Below are 23341 nucleotides of genomic sequence, written 5' to 3'. Positions count from 1 at the left end.
TCTCCGCTCAGAGACTGGGCGTTGTGTTGTCCTTATCATCATCGTTTCACCCCCATCGACACGCAAGTCGCCGAAGTGGCGTCAACTCGAAAGACTTGCACCAGGCGAACGGTCTATCCGACGGGAGGCCCTAGCCACACGCCATTTTCATTTCCATCGCTGCCCAACGCCGTAAAGAGCAAGAGGCGTGGAAAATCTCCTGCACAACAATGCAACACCCCGTACGGCGAGCACAGTGCAAGTTTTTCATCAACGTTTTCGATGGGAGGTTTGGAAGCATCCGCCATACAGTCCATATCTTGCACCATGCAATTTCCATCTGGAACATCGGGGGCGGGGGGTGGAAGAGATTTTCCATGTATGAAGACTTTCTCATAACAGTTATCTAATAACTCAGTGACAAAAGATCAGGTTTCTATCCTCGAGGAGCTGAACGATTGGGAAAACGCTGCGATCGTCGTTTATAGAGACTTGCTGACCGTTGGACCATAGTGTCGTGTGTGTGTCACTTTGAACTGTAATGCAACATTCAATAAAAATTACTTGACCTGGTATGATAACGTGCAACTTACCTTTTGAAGGCCTCTCGTATGTTATAAGATCTAAATGAAATGAAGTGAATGGCTTGGCCGTCGAGAAAATCATTGAATATGAAATAAAGTGAAACGATATCAGGGCAAAACATTATAATTCCCTGAACTTGCACTGTAATGAACGAGTCCACATCATTCACAGACAGGCAAACAGGTCGTACATTTCTCTGTCTCACTCCTCCTTTTCCTCTGTGCATGTGGATGTGTGTGTAATTATGACTATATTTTGTTAACAGCCAGTAAAGATAAGAGGTAGTAATGCGAAGTGGTTACTTCTAGGAATCTGTTTCCTTATTGTTTTCCCGCGTTCCACTCACCGTCTGTGTGATAAAGGTAGACCCAAACTGTATATTTACGGACGACAATCGTTTATCAGCATTGTTTGTTGCATACGATGACAAAGGAGCGGTCCTGATACAGAAAACTTAACAAACTTACAGAGAATAGACCCATATTCCCTGTCTGCTCATTAGTCACTAACTTTTTTTGTGTAGTGTGACAGTGGGCGGGTCACAGGCAAGTGATAGGAAGAAGATGGGATGTCCCCTGTCAAGGTCGCCCTCCACTACTTAAAACCAAAGGCCATTGTCGGATGTTGCAGACTTGCTATGGCGCATCACAGAACCGCCATGTTCGCCTCGTGGCAGCCGCTATTGATTGTGCTGCTAGCACCTCTGACTTGTCTGGCGACGTGTGGTAATCGGCCCATCGCCTCCACACCGCTGGGCCAAGTTCTGGGTTCGACGCTGACGACGCTCGACGGCAAAAACTTCTCAGCCTTCCGTGGAATACGCTATGCCAAGGCGCCTGTTGGTGACTTGCGCTTCAAGGTACGCATGTACTTCTACAACCATACTCTGCAAACCACGGTGACATGCATGGCAGAGGATACTCTTTCCCATTCTTATCACGTATGGAGCGCGGAAAAAGTGACCGCTTAAATATCTCTGTGCGCGCTGCCGTTAGTATAATTTGCCTTCGCGAGTTTTATGGGAGCGATGAAGTATATTCCCAGATTAATCACTTAAAGTTGGTTCCAGAAACTTTCTAAGCAGACTTTCAAGGGATAGCTTGCATCTGTCTTCAAGAATCTGCCAGTTCAGTTCTTTCGGCACTTACGTGGGGCAAAGAAACCTGTGACTATTTGTGCTGCCCTTCTCTATAACGATCATTATCCCCAGTTGGCCCTGTTTGGAGTCGGCCGCGGTGGCCGAGCGGTTCTAGGCGCTTCAGTCTGGAACCGCGTGACCGCTACAGTCTCAGGTTCGAATCCTGCCTCGGGCATGGATGTGTGTGCTGTTCTTAGGTTAGTTAGGTTTAAGTAGTCCTAAGTTCTAGGGGGCTGATGACCTCAGAAGTTAAGTCCCATAGTGCTCAGAGCCATTTGAACCCTGTGTGGTATGGGTCCCAAACACTTGAGCAATATCCTAGAATGGGTCGCACTAGTTTTTCGTAAGCAGTTTCCTTTGTAGACTGATTGCATTTCCTTAGTATTCTACCAATAAAACAAAGTTTGCCACCTGCTTACTGTGGCTCTTTGATACTGTAATTATACGATACTACATTTTTTCGTTTTGAGAAGGGAAAATAAACGTTTTCTGAACATTTCAAGCAACCTGCCAATCTTTCCTCCACTTCCAAATTTTACCAAGATCCGACTGAATATATGTGTAGGTTCTGTCAGATAGTTCTTCATTATGGACACATCATACGTGCAAAGTCTGAATTTATGAGCGGAACATCCATATTCCTTACCTTATCAGTTCATCTAATTTTCAACATTCGTCTGCAGCATCACATCTCAAATGTTTCGCTTCTCCTCTTTTCCAGTTTTCCCACAGTCTCTGTTAGGTCATTAATAAAAAACTTGAACAGCAAAGGTCCCAACACACTTCCCAGGATCACATCCGAAGTTACTTCTGCAACTGTCAATGTCTCCCCATCCAAGATAACATGCTGCGTCCTCCCTACCTAAATATTCTCAGTCCAGTCATAAGCTTGAAGCCCCATACGGTAATAAGCGTAGATGTGGTACTGAGTGAAATGATTTTCGGAAATAGCGAAAAACTGCATCTACCTGACTGCGTTGATCCATGGCGACCCCGCGCGGTGGTGGGGGGAGAGGCGGCCCCCTGTTGCCCGTAGGCATGGCCGCCGTTGCTTGCAGGATAACATCGCTGTAGTCAAGAATTGGAAGTACAAGTGTTTGTACAAGTTTCTTTTTTAGGCCAAGAGGCAAGAGCATTTTATACGAGGGTTGTCCAGAAAGTATGATCCGGTCGGTCGCGAAATGAAAACCACAGTGTAAATCAGAAATGTTTTATCTGCAACTGTTAGCTACAGCTTCCATCCACTGCTCTACATAGTCACCACTTTGACTTAGACATTTGTCGTAGTGCTGTACCAACTGTCCAATACCCTCGTCATAGAAGGCAGCTGCCTGTGCTTCCCGCCAATTCTCTACGCTCATCTATAGCTCGTTGACTGCGCGAAAATGTTGTCTTCATAGTCAGTAGTTAATGTGAGCAGAGATGAAGCACATAGGGAGCCAATTACGGTCTATAGTGCGGGTTTCATAATCAATAGGAAAATAGGAATAGGGGTAAGCTACTACAAACAGCATAGTGAACGCATTATTGTGGCCAAGATAGATACGAAGCCCACGCCTACTACAGCAGTACAAGTTCATATGCCAACTAGCTCTGCATATGTCGTAGAAATTGAAGAAATGTATGATGAAATAAAAGAAATTATTCAGACAGTGTAGGGAGACGAACATTTAATAGTCATGGGTGACTGGAATTCGGTAGTAGGAAAAGGGAGAGAAGGAAACGTAGTAGGTGAATATGGATTGGGGCTAAGAAATGAAAAAGGAAGCCGCCTTGTAGAATTTTGCACAGAGCACAACTTAGTCATAGTTAACACTTGGTTCAAGAATCATGAAAGAAGGTTGTATACATGGAAGAACCCTGGAGATACTAAAAGGTTTCAGATAGATTACAGAGATTTAGGAACTAGGTTTTAAATTGTAAGACATTTCCAGGTGCAGATGTGGACTCTGACCACAATCTATTGGTTATGACCTGTAGATTAAAACTGAAGAAACTGCAAAAAGGTGGGACTTTAAGGAGATGGGACCTGGATAAACTAACTAAACCAGAGGTTGTACAGAGTTTCAGGGAGAGCATAAGGGAACAATTGACAGGAATGGGGGAAAGAAATACAGTAGAAGAAGAATGGATAGCTTTGAGGGATGAAGTAGTGAAGGCAGCAAAGGATCAATTAGGTAAAAAGACGAGAGCTAGTAGAAATCCTTGGATAACAGAGGAAGTATTGAATTTAATTGATGAAAGGAGGAAACATAAAAACGCAGTAAATGAAGCGGGGAAAAGGAAATACAAACGTCTCAAAAATGAGACCGACAGGAAGTGCAAAATGGCTAAGCAGGGATGGCTAGAGGACAAATGTAAGGATGTAGAGGCTTATCTCACTAGGGGTAAGATAGATACTGCCTACAGGAAAATTAAAGAGACCTTTGGAGATAAGAGAGCCACTTGCATCAACATCAGGAGCTCAGATGGAAACCCAATTCTAAGCAAAGAAGGGAAATCAGAAAGGTGGAAGGAGTATATAGAGGGTCTAAACAAGGGCGATGTACATGAGGACAATATTATGTAAATGGAAGAGGATGTAGATGAAGATAAAATGGGATACTGCGTGAAGAGTTTGACAGAGCACTGAAAGACCTGATTCGAAACAAGGCCCCTGGAGTAGACGACATTCCATTAGAACTACTGACGGCCTTGGGAGAGCCTGTCCTGACAAAACTCTACCATCTGGTGAGCAAGATGTATGAGACAGGCGAAATACCCTCAGACTTTAAGAAGAATATAATAATTCCAATCCCAAAGAAAGCAGATGTTGACAGATGTGAGAATTACCGAACTATCAGTTTAATAAGTCACGGCTGTAAAATACTAATGCGAATTATTTACAGACGAATGGAAAAACTAATAGAAGCCAACCTCGGGGAAGATCAGTTTGGATTCCGTATAAATGTTGGAACACGTGAGGCAATACTGACCCTACGACTTACCTTAGAAGCTAGATTAAGGAAGGGCAAACCTACGTTTCTAGCATTTGTAGACTTAAAGAAAGCTTTTGACAATTTTGACTGGAATACTCTCTTTCAAATTCTGAAGGCGGCAGGGGTAAAATACAGGGAGCGAAAGGCTATTTACAATTTGTACAGAAACCAGATGTCAGTTATAAGAGTCGAGGGACATGAAAGGGAAGCAGTGGTTGGGAAGGGAGTGAGACAGGGTTGTAGCCTCTCCCCGATGTTATTTAATCTGTATATTGAGCAAGCAGTGAAGGAAACAAAAGAAAAATTAGGAGTAGGTATTAAAATCCATGGAGGAGTAGTAAAAACTTTGAGGTTCGCCGATGACGTTGTAATTCTGTCAGAGACAGCAAAGGACTTGGAAGAGCAGTTGAACGGAATGGATAGTGTCTTGAAAGGAGGACATAAGATGAACATCAACAAAAGCAAAACGATAATGGAATGTAGTCGAATTAAGTCGAGTGATGCTGAGGGAATTAGAATAGGAAATAAGACACATGTAGTAAAGGAGTTTTGCTATTTGGGGAGCAAAATAACTGATGATGGTCGAAGAAGAGAGGATATAAAATGTAGGCTGACAATGGGAAGGAAAGCGTTTCTGAAGAAGAGATATTTGTTAACATCGAGTATAGATTTAAGTGTCAGGAAGTCATTTCTGAAAGTATTTATATGGAGTGTAGCCATGTATGGAAGTGAAACATGGACGATAACTAGTTTGGACAAGAGGAGAATAGAAGCTTTCGAAATGTGGTGCTACAGAAGAATGCTGAAGATTAGATGGGTTGATCACATAACTAATGAGGAAGTGTTGACTAGGATTTGGGAGAAGAGAAGTTTGTGGCACAACTTGACTAAAAGAAGCGATCGGTTGGTAGGACATGTTCTGAGGCATCAAGGGATCACCAATTTAGTATTGGAGGGCAGCGTGGAGGGTAAAAATCGTAGAGGAAGACCAAGAGATGACTACGCTAAGCAGATTCAGAAGGATGTAGGTTGCAGTAGGTACTGGGAGATGAAGCAGCTTGCACAGGATAGAGTAGCATGGAGAGCTGCCTCAAACCAGTCTCAGGACTGAAGACCACAACAACAACAACAACAACAAGTGCGGCTGATCAAAAACTTCCCATCGAAAACGGAGCAGGAGTATTTTTCTTTTTGGCCCCTGCAGAATGCGAGAGAGAATTGTCATGAAGTAGGAACCGTATGACAGTTTTGTAATGTGAGCTGCATAACATCAGGCGAAATCTCTGACGAGGACCTCATACTTGGCGGAAGACACTATTTTCAGCGCATGTTTATGTGCTCACCATGCACTCAGAGCTGAAAGGAGCGAAGTGATGCAACCGACAGGCATACTAGAGACACTGTCGAACACATATGCACAAAGCTTTATTAGATTATCACAGTGGTTTCCATTTGTTGACCGATTGGAATTACTTTCTGGACAACCCTCGTATTTTACACAGGATGGAACAGCTGATGCTTCTTGTACACTGCAGTTACGTCTATTATTACTCCTAGACTCTTCGATGAAGGAGAGAAAATTAATTTTATTGTAAGTTTCTTATGTAATTGTCTATAACAAGATATAATGGAAATACGGAAATTGCAAATATAATAGAAAAAGTGCCACACCAAGGAATAGTTTGGCATTACAGATGGCATCAGTTGTTGAAAACCGCCGTCAGTTTCTTCGGAATCTTCGATATTTTGAAGTACCAGTGGAAATCTGGTCCACACACAACGATTTGTCTGCACACATCACATCTGCACAGACAGATCATAGCATGTATGTGGACCGTATATTTGGGGAGATATGAGATGTGCAAACCAGTTAGTTGGATTTAAAATTTTGAACGAAACTGCACAAATCTGCTGGTGCAAATCCAATCTGCGCAGACAAACCATAGCACGTGAGCAGGAGATGCCGCAAATCTCTATCGCAAAATGTGTTTGAGCGAGTTGTTGTTCAGTCTAGTGGCTCTCCTCCTCTTGCGCACAATAATTCTAAAACGGTTGACATGTGTTATTACTCCAGACTGAAAAGTTCATTGCTGAATTTACCGGAAAATGCACGGTGGTCAGAAAGAGTGTGATAAGCTTGTAGGGATGTTACAGTGCAGGTTGTGCCGAGAAATACCTGTTAAGAAAAAAAAATCGACACGTTACGTCGTATCCGGTTTAATTACCAGGCTGTCCGTAAAGTAAGGTCTCCAACGAGCTCCCGTCGACACGGAGTCAGCTAGCTTAAATCTGACAACACCGCGTTCCTTGTTTCCTATGCCATGCCACTATTCTTGCCAGTCCCAATCTCCCTGCAACCCTCATTCTTGGCGCACCAAACGTAAAGCGATGGAAGGGAAAATCGACGCTCCCACCAAGTGTGAATTGCGTTCTGTGATTAGATTTCTATGGTTTATTTCTATTGAAATCCATCGCCAGCTGACTGACGTTTATAGAGAAAAGTGTGTGGACGTAAAAAATGTGCTTAAGTGGTATAGGAAGTTCGCAGACGGCCGTACAAATGTGCACGAGGCCGGCCGCGGGCGTCCATTCGTTTCGGACGAGACAGAGACGAAAGTGGAAGACGTTTTTGCTTGCGGATCGCTGTGAGACTGTGCGAGAGATTATCTAACTGACAGGGGACGTCTCTAAGACTACCGTGGACAAGATTATGACAAACATTTTGAAATATCACATGGTGTGTGCCGCGGACACTCAGTGATGAATACGAAAAGCAACGCATCGAAAGTGCCCGCAAGTTTCTGCGCCGTTTCCGGGAAGAGGGTGAGGAATTTCTGGATTCAGTTGTAACCGGGGAGTCCACTACTTCACGCCAGAGACTAAGGAACAATCAAAACAATGGCGGTATTCCAGTTCTCCAAATGTCAAGAACTTCAAGCAAACGCTGTTAGCGGGGAAGGTGATGGCTTCAGTATTGTAGGATAGGAAAGGCGTTCTGCTGGTCGATTACCTGGAAAGAGGTACAACAATCAACTCGGCAAGGTACTGCGACACACTGAAAAAGCTACGCCGGGCTATACAGCACAAAAGGGGGGGGGGGGGTCGGCTGACAACGGGATTTCGTTTGCATCACCACAACGCCCGCTCTCACGTCGCCCGCCACGCGTCTGATCTCGGGGGGGGGGGGGGGGGGGAGGGGGGGGGGGGAGTTATTGACAATCCTCCATTTGGCTCGCAGTGACTGCTATTTGTTCCCCCGACTTGAAACATTACTTGGGGGAATGAAATCCAATCCTTCCTGCAAGAGTTGGGGAATAGGGGGGGGGGGGGGGGGCGGTCGGAGTAGTAGTATGACGCTGGTATGAAAAGGATTCCGTAGTGTCTCCAAAAAGACACCGATCGTGACGGGGACTATGTTGAAAAATAGCTAAAAGTCCAAGCTTTCAGAATTTGTAACTGTTTTTGTAAGAAAATGATGTTTACGAGCCGGCCAGAGTGGCACAGCGGTTCTAGTCGCTACAGTCTGGAACCGCACGACCGCTACGGTCGCAGGTTCGAATCCTGCCTCGGGCATGGATGTGTGTGATGTCCTTAGGTTTAAGTAGTTCTAAGTTCTAGGGGACTGATGACCTCAGAAGTTAAGTTCCATAGTGCTCAGAGCCATTTGAACCAAGCCATTTGATGTTTACGATATGAAAAAGCATTGGAGACCTTAAATTACGGACAACCCTCGTAGCATTGAAGTTAGCTCATCAGGCTGTTGCGCGAGTAAATTCAAGTGGCCGCCAGAGGTGCTGTCACCAAACGTGTTCTTAAAACCAAGCACAAGAGCGATACAGAAATTCAACATGGGCCTGTTGTAAGGGTCGAATCCGACCCGAAGGCCGAGCATCTCGTGTGCTTTCATCTACGTTATGAGGACAACTGACGCTCAGAGTAGTACTTGCAGCCTACGTCTTCCGTTATTTGCCGGACGTATTCCAATCTCTGCCTTACTCTACATACCCTCCACAGCTCCCTCTAGTACCGTGGAAGTTATTCCCTGATGTCTTAACAGATGTCCTGTCATCCTGTCCGTTCTTCTTTTCAGTGTTTTCCACGCATTCCTTTCCACTCTGATTATGCGCAGAACCTCCGTATTCCGTACCTTATCAGTTCATCTAATTTTCAGCATTCGTCTGCAGCATCACATCTCAAATGCTTCGCTTCTCCTCTGTTTCCAGTTTTCCCACAGTCTCTGTTTCACTAACATACAATGCTGTGCTCCAAACGTACGGTCTCAGAAATTTCTTCCTCAAATTAAGGTGTGTGTTTTAAACTAGCAGACGACTCTTGGCCAGGACTGCCCTTTTTGTCATGCTAGTCTGCTTTTGATGTCCTCCTCGCTCCATCCATCATTGGTTATTTTGCTGCCTACATAGTAGAATTCGTTAACTTCATCTGTTTCGTGATCATCAATACTCATGTTAAGTTTCTCGCTGTTCTCATTCCTGCTACTTCTCATTACTTGCTTCTTTCTTCGATTTACTCATTCCATATTCTATACTTATTAGATTGTTCATTCCATTCAGTAGATCATGTAATTCTTCTTCACGTTCACTGAGAATAGCAATGTCATCAGCGAATTGTATCACTGATATCGTTTCATCTTGAATTTTAATTCCACACCTTGAACCTTCCTTTATATCCCTCGTTGGTTCTTGGATGTATAGACTAAAACAATAGGGGCGAAAGACTACACCCTTTTTTATCTGAGCACTTCGTTTTTGGTCTTCAACTCTTATTATTCCTGCTTGAGTCTTGTACATGTTGTATATTACCATCTCTCCCTAAAGTTTACCCCTATTATTCTCAGGATTTTGAATATTTTGCACCATTTGACATTATCGAACACTTTTTCCAGGTCGACAAATCCTATGAATGTGTCTTGAGATTTGTTTAGCGTTGCTTCCACTATCAGCCGCAACGGCAGAATTGCCTCTCTACTGTCGTTACCTTTCCCAAAGCCAAACTGACATCTGACACAGCCTCAATTTTCTTTTTCATTCTTCTGTATATTATCCTTGTCGGCAAGTTGGATGCATGAGCTATTAAGCTGATTGTGCGATAACTCTCGCACTTGTCAGCTCTTGCAATCTGTGGAATTGCGTGGATGATGTTTTTTCGGAAGACAGATGGCATATCGCTAGACTCATACATTCTACACACCAAGCTAAAATGTCGTTTTGGTACCACTTCTCCCAACGATTTTCGACTTTCTAATAGAATGCTATCTATTACTTCCGCATTATTTGGTCTTAAGTCTTCCAAAGCTCTTTTAAATTCTGATTTTAATATTGGCTCCTACACCTCTTCTAAATCGACTCCTGTTCCTTCTATCACATCAGACAAACCTTCTCCCTCATAGAGGCCTTCAATCTATTCTTTCCACCTATTCCCCCCTCTCTGCATTTAACAGCGGAATTACCGTTGCACTCTTAATGTTATCACTCTTGCTTTTAATTTCACACAATGTCAATCCTAAGGGCCCAGGTTCAATTCCCGGCTGTATCGGAGATTTTCTTCGCTCAGGGACTGGGTGTTGTGTTATTCTAATGGTCATCATTTCATCCCCATCGACGCGCAAGTCGCCGACGTGGCGTCAAATCGAAAGACTTGCACCAGGCGAGCGGTCTACCCGACGGGGCACCCTAGTCACCCGACATTTACATTTACATATAGTTTCCCTTATCTCTTCGTCTTCAGAATGCGATGTCAGCATGTATAACTGAACCATCGTCGTCCGTGTTGGCTTGCTGTCTACTCTGATGACAACAACTCTATCCTGAACTGTCCACATAACTCACTCTGTACCCTACATTCCTATTCATAACGAATCCTATACCCGATATACCATTTTCTGCCTCTGTTGATATTACCCTATACTCACGTCTTCTTTCCATTTCACTTCAATGACCCCCACTATTTCTAGATTGAGGATGTCAAATTACAGACATTTCAGCCGTCAGTTTTCAACCTTATTTTATTGGGCAACCAGTTTCAGCGTTTTACTACGCCATTTTCAGGCCCCTGACAGACGTGTAGGAATAATCTACCTCGCTTGTAATCAAAACAGGGGCCAGCAATACAGGTGTTAGGAGACATTTGTTACAGTGACCACTTCAACCATCACTTGCCTACTGAAACTGGTTGCCCAATAAAATAAGGTTGAAAGTCGACAGCTGAAAGGTGTTTAATTTGACATTCTCTCGAACAGCCGAGTCTCGCAACCATCGCTAAAAAGATGCACATACAGAGAATATCGACGAGGGTTGGAACTTTAATAGTGGTAACTATTTATTTGCAGCTCGTACAAAATAGATACGTAGTCGCCAGCATTGTGTATAGCCCGTTGTCAGCGATGTGGAAGTCGTAGGATACTTTTAGCAATGCCATTTGTGTTGACAGTCCGAGCGGCGCGGTCTATTGCCCGACGAATTTGTAACAGTTCTGAAGCGAATGCCGTGAAGTGTTTCCTTCAGCTTATAAATCGAGTTGGACTCAAGAGGGCTTAAGTCAGGGGAGTGCAATAGGTGGTATAGAACTTAGCAGTCCCATCAGTCAAACAAATCAGTAACAGCTTGCACTGTACGTGCTTGAGCATTGTCCTGCAAAATGATAGGTTCTGGAGAAAGTGTCATCATTTCTGACTCGAAACTCGTCGTAGGTTGTGTTCCAAAAATGAACAGCATAGAGACAGAAGTGATGACACTTTCTGCTGGACCTGACCATCACTCTGCAGGACAAAGCACGTACAGTGCAAGCTGTTACTGATTTGTTTGACTGACGGGGCTGCTAAGTGCTGTACCACCTACTACACTCCCCTCACTTAAACCCTCGTGAGTTCAACTCGATTTCTAAACGGAAGGAAACACTTCACGACATTCGCTTCAGAACTGCTGCGAATTCATCGGGCAATAGACCGCGCCGCTCGAACTGTCAACACAACTGGCACTGCTAAGAGTATCCTACGACTTGCGCATCGCTGGCAGCGAGTTATACAAAATGCGGGTGGCTACTTTAATGGTCAGTAAAACTTTGAAACACGTATCTATTTTGTACAAGCTGTAAATAAATAGTTGCCACTATTAAAGTTCCAACCTTCGTAGACTGAGTCTTTTCATTTCGCTTTTCACATTTTCTAGCTTCCCTACCGCATTCAAGCTTCTGACGTTCCAGAATCTGACTCGTGGAATGTTATCCTTTCCTTGGTTATTCAATCTTTTTCTCTTGGTCACCTCCCCCTTGGTAGTGCCCTCCCGGAGGTCTGAATGGGGGACTATTCTGGAATCTTTCACACCCGTTCATCATCATTATACTTTTTCAATTACAGACCGCATATCCTGTAGATACACATTATGTGTCTTTAATGCAGTGGTTTCCATTGTCTTCTGCTTCTCATGCCGTTGATCATTGGTGATAATTCCGCCTTTAGGGGCAGTTTCCCACCCCAGGAGCAAGAGTGTGTCTTGATTCTCAAGTCTCCTGGCACCGATGCTGATTGATATTCCGAGTATAAGCAATTTGGGGGGGGGGGGGGGGGTGTTCGAACCAAGGACCGTGGTCGTTTTGGTTATTAATCAAAGACGCTACCCTTCGACCATGCGTTTTTATCTCCCTTATTGTGCGATAATATAGAGTGAGATGCCCTCCTTTGAACCTTTTCGATGCCCTCCGTCAGTCCTATCTGATGCAAATCCTACGCCTCATAGCAGCACTCCAGAACAGTAGACCTCTTTAGTAGACCTTTTATATTTTCTTAGTGTTATGGCAATAAATCGCAGTTTTGGTTCGTCTTCCCCACAATATTATGTAAGTGGTCGTTCCAATTTAAGTTATTAGTAATTGAAATCCCTAAGTATTTAATTGAATTTGCAACCTTTAGATTTACATGATTTATCATGTAACCGAAATTTAGCTGATTTCTTTTAGTATTCATATGGATGAATTTACACTTTTTATTATCTGCAGTCTATTGTCACTTTTTACGCTACACAGATATTTTCTCTAATGTTACGTAATTGAGATACTTTAATTGCCTTCGTTAAACCCTTCTTCAGAACAGTGTAGATAGCTTTGTATGTATTAGGTAGCTTGCTTTGAAATTGTAGAAGAAAGTTTTAATATTTTAAAACCTCAGCCTCGTGTCAGGAATCGTAATGTTGCTGCAGCCAGTCATGTGCTGAATTTGCTTTCGTCACCTAAGTATTTTATCTTACTATGTCACGAGTTATGAGCGTGAATTGATATTTGTATGTCTCCAAGTCCATTCACAAATAATCTCGCCAGACGTCGAGTTCGCCAAGTATGGTAACTCGCGAAGTAAATTAATATAATACGACAGATGGCGGCCAAGAATGATTCAAAAGGAGAATCTGTTACTCGCAGCATACTGGGAAGTGACGTCAAAATGACATGCTTTCCTTAAAAGTTGATGCTACCACCCAACATGCTTCGAATATCACTTGCATCTCCCACAAATATACGCTGTTTCAAAATGTAAGCGCACTGAAGATCTTTCGAAGACACATCGTTATTGCCACAAGTTCCTGTAATAAACTGACGAAAACTGGTTGCTACAGAATTGCCGTACTTTGTTGTTTTCGTGTTGTAACTTGCGTACTATGACAGTATGCTATTTCATGATAACGGTACATTGAAGATTTATTACAAACTCGTCACTCTTGGTAGTATTTGTTATAATTAAATGACGGTGAATGACTTATCGGCGGTAAGGCCGTCTGGAAATCCTAAGATGAAAGGCAGTGTTAGAAAATGAGTTCACCATAATACAGTGGAAGAGGGGTGGAGGTATAAAATTGAAAGGATTGTGTTCGCATCCTGTTACATTGAAATATTTTTTTATATACGGTACTTTAACATTTGTAAAAGATTATGGGGCTTCCTTATTGGATTAATAGACTATTTTCTGTAGCATTCGTTGTTATGCACATATAACAGCACTCTCTCTCAGGAGCGAGTTTATTCGGTTTTGTGAACATGATAGGAAATATGGACGAATAAATATCAACAATGGCCGGCTTATCCACATCTACAGCCACACCGAAAACAGCGGCGACGTTATATTGAATGTTATAATTGACATACTGATATAAGCAGTTTCGTAGCACCTTCACTAGCAAATATATTATATAAAGCACTATAGTTGTGTGACAGCTTTCGGTTTTTCAATCAGTTTGAAGTGTATACTTCGCGATTAACAGTTCTGTTTCATTTTCTGCCAGAGCAATTACATTCGTTTTTCGATTCAACGCGTACATTCACTGTTCATGGAGTATGAGCACTAAAACTGCATTTCATTTCTCAGGTACAGAGAATACATAATATTCTGTAAATAGAGATGGATGATATTTATATAGATTGAACCAATGGACACAGTATAATTTTTTGAAATATGATAACACATGACTTTACGATTTAACTATATGTTTTCCTTTCAGAATTGACGTCAAAATGAAACGTCTGGAAATGCTCTGGAAGAAAAGAGACGATGTCTTATATTGCAAAGTACACAGTCCAGTCTCATTAAAAAACCTAACTTGTCCCATCACTATATATTTGCTATTGAATATATGAAACTACGTAATTAGCACATTATTTTAAACATTCATTATTACGTTAATTCCACAATTTTTGCAGTTAATGTGGATGTGGTCCAGACGACCATTCTTGCAATTTGTTCATCCAGATATCTTTCGTTCCCCTACCGTATCCAGAGGCGGGGGGGGGGGGGGGGGGGTTCAATGTACAACAACTGAATGTGCAACGGTCCCCACACTGCGGAAGCTACATTTCTTGGGGAGGGTCATGTGTGCTGTGGAGAGTTGGGGCGGGGGGGGGGGGGGGGGGGGGATAACCGTAGCAGTTTAAAATTTTGAAGGATTGTGCAGTATTTTTAGAGTGCTAGAAATAACAGATCACTGAAATAAAACTAAGTGTACAGTATTTACAAAAGTTTGAAGGCAACAGTCAGTGTAGTTCTACTTTATTAAATCACATTTTACACACTAATACTGGCACAAGTGTTTTTTTATATGTTGTGGTCTATTGCCGACAGACATTTATTCTAACAAAACTTGCCTAGCAATTGTTCGGATCAAGTATTTAGAATGGTTTTGATGTGCTTATGTGAGCACATTATATCTCCACAATTTTTACATTTAATGTGAATGTGGTCATTGATCACTGTTGCATCTGTTCATCCATATTCCGTAGCATGTTCATAAAATCGAACACACTCCTGAGAGAGTGCTATTATAGAACATATTTCTATTAAATCAATAAGGAAGTTCCAGAAGTTTTGAGATATGTCAAGGCGCATAACAAAGTATTTCAGTACAACAGGACACGTACCTACTCCTTTCGACTTTGTAACTCCACGTTTCTATCCACTGCACTATGGTGTGTTCATATAACTTATTTCATTGCAGGATTTCCCAAAGGCTTTTACCACAAATATATGATTAACTGACATGTAATTTAAAAAAATATTGCCAGAGTGACAGGTTTGTGATAAATCTTCACTACACTGTTGCCTAGAATGACATACCATCATAACATGCACCTTCAGACGTAATACAAAAACAACCAAATACGTCAGTGAAAATCGAATGTGGCCTCTCCAAAGTTCTTCATTTGTTGTCAGCTATAGAGTTTCGTGGTCGCATGTTATTTTTTGGTCACTTCCCAGTAGTCTTCACGTGGCTCTAGCTCCTCTCTAGATGGAAACTGTGTCGCGCACACAAATGATTTTTGGCAGTTTATAGCGTGCATAGCCGTTTGTGCAGTCAAATTGTTGTGTTTGCAATTTTTCCGACAATGTGTGCTTCAGACAAGATCTTTATGAACTGTGGCTTGAAGATGAAGATTAGAGCCAACATATTCACTACATTTAGATGCGATATATCTTCCAGAAGAGGAGCCCAAATTTCGGAAACCGGTTTTCACTGTTGTGTTTGCATGTTGAGCCCAGTGAAAAACAGCGTATGGAAAACAACTAATCCATCTTCTGATTGAGTCTACATAATCGCTATTAGAGGTGTAAGCAGCTTCATTCTCGGTCTAATATTTCTATTTTTCCTTTAGTGCACATGAAGTTACTCCTTCCATATTAGTGCAAAATTGTTAAAAACAAGATGTAGCCTGAAAACCCAAGTACGGTTGCGTCACGTGGACAACGACCTATGGAAGTTTGAATCTGGTGGTGAACGTGCAACGGACTCACGCATGCGCATGCAGTGTGGATCGAGATGAGAGAGGTGACTCTTTTAATGCGAAGGGTGTGTCGGATCGCCTTCCGGCGGGGCCATCTCAGGTGACTGAGCTTGATCCTGACAGCAGCCCCATCTGCCCTCCACTTATGACGAACCGGCTTTCTAATCATGACTTTGACATGGATGACCCTGCTATACATGACTATGTCTAGTATATAGCATATAGCCAAGTTTGACACTGTGTTACAAACATTTGTGCATAGTGTACCGGAAACAAAACTTGGAAACTAGCCCAGTATTTACCTAGGTTGATATGGAAAACAACTGAAGCAACAATGACTGCCATAAGTTTCCTGTTCATTTCATTTGGAGATTTATCTTCTGGCACTTTTTTCTGATGTTCGTTACTAAGTTTGTCCACATGCCTTACAATTTTAATGTCAATAAGATCAACATTACAGAACTGTTAAGGCTTTTGTGGACACTTCTTGACAAATTGCCTATTGCATTCAGTCTCAGGTTCTTCGTCTGATGTTTGTTTCATGATTTTTCTGAGATTTCACCAGCATGAGTGGCTGCTGGTGGTGGACTGGTGAAGCTTAGACAATGCCAGACACTCATGACTGTGAAACGTCAAAACAATGACCAAACAAACTCAGCCGAAGAGCCAGAGACAGAAGCCAACAGGCAATTAATCGAGATTAACGGATTCCAGCATATTTGAAATTGCTTCTTGTTGTCTCTTTAGAAACAGTAGGCTTATCTGCACTTCTTTTTTCCTTTAGAACTGCTCATCTGTTCATCAATTTACTTTTCTGAGACATTTCATTCAACTATTCCAATTTTATCCATAATGACATGAAATGATCGTATAATAATGGTGAAACCTTCATTATGGTTTGCCTCAAAACTGACTGTAAACTTTGCATCTTGTGAACATATGGACTTGTTAAAACATATTCCACTGAGAACATGATGCACTTTCCATCTACCTGTGATTGGTATGACAAAATTTTTCCACACAAGCAAAAACCTCCCCCCCCCCCAACCCCCCTTCAACTCCCAAAATCACTCCCTCAAACATTAGTTGTATTTCCTTCATTTCTTGGCAAGATCTTTAAACGTAAATCTAGAATTAGTGATCTTTGAAATTAGATTGGTTTTCTTTTAAAATAAGCATTACATATACATTCCCTTGTAACAGAAATAAATTTCTTAATATTATTCCAGCACTGAATATTGAAAGAAGAAACAATTCATTTCCATCTGATGAAATTCCTGAAATCTTTAAAAGCTCTTAGTGATTGCACAAAGAAATAGACTTGTAAGTATTACGTGGCGTAGACTTTTAGAGTTAAAATGAACATTTATTTCAGCACTGAACAGATCAAATACAGAAATGGTTAGCGTACACGGAATGAGAACACAAAGATAGAATGCAAAGCCAAAGAGAATAATCAAAGAAGTGTCACTTTGTGTCAGAGACACCACAGAGCCCTCACCCCCCCCCCCCTCCCCTTTCCGGCAGTGCGGAGCATGGCTGGGCAAAACTAGCACACGTCTGCAAGATAATCCTCATGAAAGCACAGAGAGCGGAGGTGGCGTACGGCCTGTGAAATGTGTAGCTCGGGTGCTTCGTCGTCATGGTCTCGTGCAGCGGACAGCTGCACAGGCTGTGGCAAGTTGACTGGGGCTGCAGAGGTGGCGGCGGCACGCAAGGCATCGGTGGATACAAGTTGGCAGGGAGCAGCGAGGAGTGGCTCTGGAAGGGACTATACAGGCTTTAAACGTTGTGCTGAAACTGTACTCGGGCGACCATTGACCAGAATCACGGACGTATTGACCCCGCCGCATAATATGCGGTGCGGACTGGAGTACAGAGGTTGCAGAGCTGCACGAGCAGAGTCATCCCGTAACATGACGAAATTGCAAGAATTCAAGTCCTTATGAACAAACACCAGGGGTGTGGTGTACGCGTGAGGTAGACGCTGGCGAAGTCCGGCCATGTGAGCACACACTCCTTCAATGAGGGCCAGCAGGTCGGTACCATCCACTGGAAAAGTGTCCTCAACGAATTCGGATGGCAGTACAAGCAGTTCACCATACAGGATCTCCGCCAACGAAGCATTGAGGTCCTCCTTGTGCGCGGAATGGATTCCCAGCAATACCCATGACACAGCCTCAGACAAAAGCCTGCCGTGGCACATGAGTGTAGCTCTTAACTTTCTGTGTCATTGCTCGACTAGTCCATTGGCCTGTGGATGGTATGCAGTTGTGTGAAATTTCGCCACCCCACACAACTCACATAGGCGAGCGAAAAGGGATGACTCAAACTGGCAGCAGCCCTGGTCCTTGGTGAGAGGGGGAACCGAATCTAGCCACACATGCTGAAATGACCGATTGTCTCAGCTGTAATGTCCACCATGGGTACTGCCTCAACCCAACAGGTGACACGGTCGACCACGGAAAGGATGTATTTATATCCCTTGGAAGGGGGTAGAGGACCGACCACATCAATGTGCACGTGTGCACGTGGCGCAGGCAGCCCTGGGGACACTGTACTGTCCTAAACGCGGTTGCGCATGTCTGCTCACTTTGCTCCGTTGACAAGGAATGCAAGTGTATGACCACGAGCAGCAATCGTGCTGAATGCCCGACCAGACAAAATGTTCCGTTACGAGGCTTGTCGTTGACCGCGTTCTGGGGTGAGCAAGATTATGTAACACTTCAAAAATCCCGCGCCAAAGGGGGGAAGGCACCAAGGGGCGGGGCGAACCAGAAACGTCATAGACGATAGGAGTTGATGACCCGTACAAGGCAATAGGTTTGATGATGAGTGAAGAACCATCGTCCGAGAGCAGGTGTTGAGTGTCTGCGTCTTTGGTCTGAAGTCGCGCCAGTTCCCCTAAGTTCAACGGGGCACAGATCATCTAAATGCGGGAGAGGTAGTCGGCAACTACATTTTCCGCACCGCGGATATTACAAGCGACCACAGAATGTTGGCAAATAAAGTCCATGTGCTGGAAACGTCGCGGTGGGAGATCTTTTGCTGGATTGCGGATCGTGTCAACAAGAGGTTTATGTTCAGAATAGATGGTGAAAGCGCGTCCTTCGACGTCGCTCCTGAAATGTTTGACTGCCTCATAAACCGTAAGGAGCTCGTGGCCAAAAGCCGACCATTTACACTGACTCCTCGTAAGCATTTTTGAGAAGAAACGCAGTGGCTGTGTTGAGCCTGCCGTGTGCTGTTGGAGGACAGCACCTACTGCCGACTCGCTAGCATCGGTAGTGATAGAAATCCGCGCCTCAGGGTCGGGGTGTGTGAGAGTGATAGCCTGCACAACGGCCGATTTCAAATTGTCTAACACGTCCACCATGGGCCTAATCCATTCCATTTTACTCTTTCTGGTTGTATTTTTACCGGAGAGGGCGTCAGTTAGAGATAACTGAACGGTGGGAGCCGGAGGTATATGTCGCCGATAAAAGTTCACCATCCCTAGGAAACGGCGTAGTTGTGCATAATCCTCGAGGAGAGGCAGACCGAGGATGTTCGCGACTCGTGAGTCAGTAGGGCGGAGGCCGTCGGCCGAAACTGCATGGTCAAGGAAAGTAACAGATGTGGAATAGAGCTGTGATTTGTCGTCGTTCATAACCAAGCTGTTGGCCGCAAGAGCCGCACGAACTGAGTCAAGGTGAAATTTGTGTTCCTCCGCAGATGAGGAAAAGATAAAAATGTCATCCAAATAGGCAAAAGCAAAAGGAAGTGGTAGCAAAATCGAATCAATGAAACGCTGCCACGTCTTTGTAGCGTTTTTTAAACTATATGGCATGAAGCAGCATTCGAAAAGGCAACTATCTTTTTCGCTCGCAACAATTTCGTAGTGTTAAGACGTTGAGCTTCGTGACGTACGAGCGGTGCTGATTCGGTGGCAGGTGCCGTAGCTGATTGCCGATACCCACGAAGGGAGGCATGTTTGGTGGGGCGAGAGGGGGGGGGGGGAGGGGACACGAGCGGCGGCGGTTGACTGAGCTTGGAGTGCCGGGATGGCTTATACGAAGTGTCGGCAGTAGGCGACGGCTGAGCACATGGCGCAGTAGGCGGGACCTCGGTGGGAGACGGCGACTGTGGGCCTGGCGCGACAGCCACCCAATGTGAACGATCCTGTGAAGCAGGGTTGGGTGAATCTTCTAGGTCTAACTGTGTCTGCAAGGAACCGGTAGCACGAAAGGTGCAGCTCGAAACAGGAGCGGGGCAGAGCGAAGACACTGTAGGAGAGGGAGGCTGCATTGACAGGAGCTGCTCTGCAGAGAGGCAGTGTAAGGTAATCCATGCATGAGCCAATTCAGCGGAGGCAGTACCTATGCGGGAGCATAACTCCGCGTTATAAGTGCGTAGTCACTCGATCGGTTTGTGGACATCTAATAAATCAGAGAGGCGAGCCGTAATATCTTTGAGCAGAGAAGCACTTGCGGAAAGTGTGGCAAAGGACGCAGAGAGCGAAGATGTGCTGCACTTGTTCGAGCACAGAACGGTAGAACTAGATGTATGGTGGAGTGTAGCAGCCTCTAGGTCCACCATTATGGTGTAGAAAGTCCAACCCGATCACAGGTTCATCCAGGTTGGTGACACAGAAGGTCCAAGGAAATGTCGCGCCCAGGGACAGACGAAGCATCTTGATGGGACCGCGATATGAGAGTGTGAGGTTAGCAGGAGAAAGTGTGTTGCGCACATGCTTAGCCGGGATAATGCTGACATCAGCACTGGTGTCAACGAGAAATCATGTGACGACAAGTCCATGACATAGAGGTGCCGTTGGTGCAAGCAGTGTGGCATTGGAAGGTAGGCGTCATTGATGACATGGCACCTAAACGTGCCCACCGAAGTAGTTTGGGTATGCACATGGCCCGTGGCAGTTGCGAGCAGCATCCCCGTAGGCTATATGGTACCAGCAAAGAGGGTAAGCTTGCAGGCGAGGCATTCCAGAGCGAGCGGGGGATGCAGCTGGTTGTGACATATCTGCTGCTTGGGAGAGGTCGACTGCTGTCAGGAGGGCGCAGGTAGTACCTCCTGTAGGTCACCAGGAGTCAGCTCCTGGCAGGTTGCTCAGCTGCTGAGGCACATGCGCTGACCTCTACCGGCAGCGCATGGAACCGGCGAAGCAGAGGTGCCAACAGAAGGCAAATCCGATGTCGTCCTTGACAGGCAGTGTGACGAATGATTGCATGGGCCCAATCGGCCATGGTAGGCATGTCTTGATAAGGTCGGTGATGTATGATAGCAGGTGAAGCTGTATGTCTGATGGTAGTTTGATCATCCACAGAGCCCACAGCGTGGCGTTGGGTAGTGCTTGGTCATCAACCAATGCAATGACATCAGGCAACTGAGAATGTGCAACCCCACATGTATGAACTTTCGGAGTTTAGCTCTCGAACTGCATCTGCACATCGAACGATCCAGAAGGTGACTGCTTAACTGGACGGTGAAACACAATGTCCATCACACAATTATTGCTCACTATGTTAGTGAGCAGTGTGCACTGTCCGGGTGGCAGGCGCTGCTGTGAAGTTGCATTTGATGGTGGCCATGTTGGGCTGCCAATCGTTAAGTGGCTGCTGGCATGGCAGGGGTCAGAAAATTGTTCACTTTTAACCAACTGTACGTTAGGAACACATGTATATACACAAGCACAGTTAAAAGGGTGCATGGAACAGCAAAAAATGACATTAGTAGATCCATTGTTCCGAAGACAATGTGGACCAGCACACAAAGTTCGTTAACAATGAAAATAAGCTCAAAATAATTCCCGAATGCACAATGTTGAAGTCAGAGTCACCACTGTGAGTATTACATGGTGTAGAACTGTAATAGCACACTTTTAGAGTCAAAATGAACATTTATTTTGGCACTGAACAGAGTGAATACAGAAATGGATGCCATATATTTCGCGAGAACGCAAAGACAAAATACAAAGCCAAAGTGAATAATCAAAGAAGTGTCCCTCCGTGTCAGAGACACCACAGACTACTTGTATTTTCCTAGCTTCTATAAAAATGTGCTATTTATTAAACTGAGTACAAAGAATGAAAATATAAAATTACTGTTATTTTTCAGTTTAATAGTCTAAGTTCATTATTATATAATTTACAAATTATTTCACTTTCCGTCAGAAAAAGTAGGACAGAAATACAAAAAAGAAATGTAATTTTATATTGATGTTTTAAACATAAAGCACTGTTTAACAGCATAAGCTGTAAGTAGTGGGATTTTAGAAAATTGTATGTGATAAAAAAGAATAATATTCTGTTAAAAAAGTCATGTATAATTCCTACAGTTGTTCAGTATATGTAATGACAATTTTTTCACTCAGATAAAAAAACTGTATCCAATTTTTTTACTCAGATAAAAAAACTGTATCAAATTTTTTCTAGCCTTTAACTTAGTAAAATCATTCAAAGTAGAGTCTGAATCTATTGACTTCATGGTATCTTGTTCAACAACTAAAATTGACAATACACACAATCACTCTTAAGAAACTATTGACCTGAGGTATGTCTTTATCATATTGAATTTCAAAAACTGCTTTCACCAACTAGTTACATATATATGTACAGTCAATAAGATTCTTAAGCTAACACTAGGAAAATTGTCAGTAAAATTGTTTTTTGTTGTATAAGGTAATGAGCTTTGTGGAGAACTTCCAGCAGGAAGATTGAGAACTGCGATCAAGACTTCATTATTTAATTCCTTCTCACTGATGTCACATTCTTCACACTTACTTAAAATAGTCCCAATAAGGACACATGTGGCTTTTAGTTTTCCACCATCCTGCATCTGCACATCTTGAATAATGTATAGAAAGGTGAAGCTCTTACGACTGTCCATAAGTTCAAATTGAGCACACCTTGCATCTTGTCCTCCAAGATCACTTGATCTCATTACTCTAGATTTTTCTGTCTGCAGTTATCTCAGAAGTGAAGTATACAGGACTCATGTTGATATGGTTGAAGACCTGCAGCTATGAATTGTATCGTCTTGGAAAAATCTGTGAGGTGATCCAAGGGTGTTTGAAACAATTTGTAACTGACTACAAAGACGAGTGCAGTATTGCCTAAAACTGTGAGGACAGCACATGTAACACTCAACGGCAACATGTAACATACTGCAGTAGTATTGTTTCTTGTTAAAGTAACCATAGATGAAATATGAGCCCAGTTAGATGGGGACTACATTAAAAACTTTGCATTTCAAATACATTTATTTGATACTGAAGTCAATGATGACTCATAACTACACATTCACAAATATCTCACAGATGGCTCATTTGTAGACTGATGTTCACTCAAACACTTTTTGTTCTTATTATCATATATATATGTCAGCTTTCATT

The 23341-nt window shown here is 43.5% G+C and overlaps 1 protein-coding gene across 1 annotated transcript in view; it reads left to right on the top strand.

Annotated features, from left to right (window-relative positions):
- Nucleotides 1-970: 970 nt before the first annotated feature.
- LOC126334884 (juvenile hormone esterase-like) overlaps nt 971-23341 on the top strand; it is a 54876-nt gene continuing 32505 nt past the window's right edge. The window contains exon 1 of the mRNA XM_049997582.1: nt 971-1423. Within this exon, the coding sequence (XP_049853539.1) occupies nt 1133-1423 (291 nt within the window). The 5' untranslated portion in view covers nt 971-1132. The remainder of the gene's footprint in view (nt 1424-23341) is intronic.

This window comes from Schistocerca gregaria, chromosome 2 (assembly GCF_023897955.1).
Source record: "Schistocerca gregaria isolate iqSchGreg1 chromosome 2, iqSchGreg1.2, whole genome shotgun sequence".
Lineage (NCBI taxonomy): Eukaryota > Metazoa > Arthropoda > Insecta > Orthoptera > Acrididae > Schistocerca > Schistocerca gregaria.
Note: the sequence above shows the minus strand (reverse complement) of the source record. Positions and strands in the feature narration are given on the sequence as shown.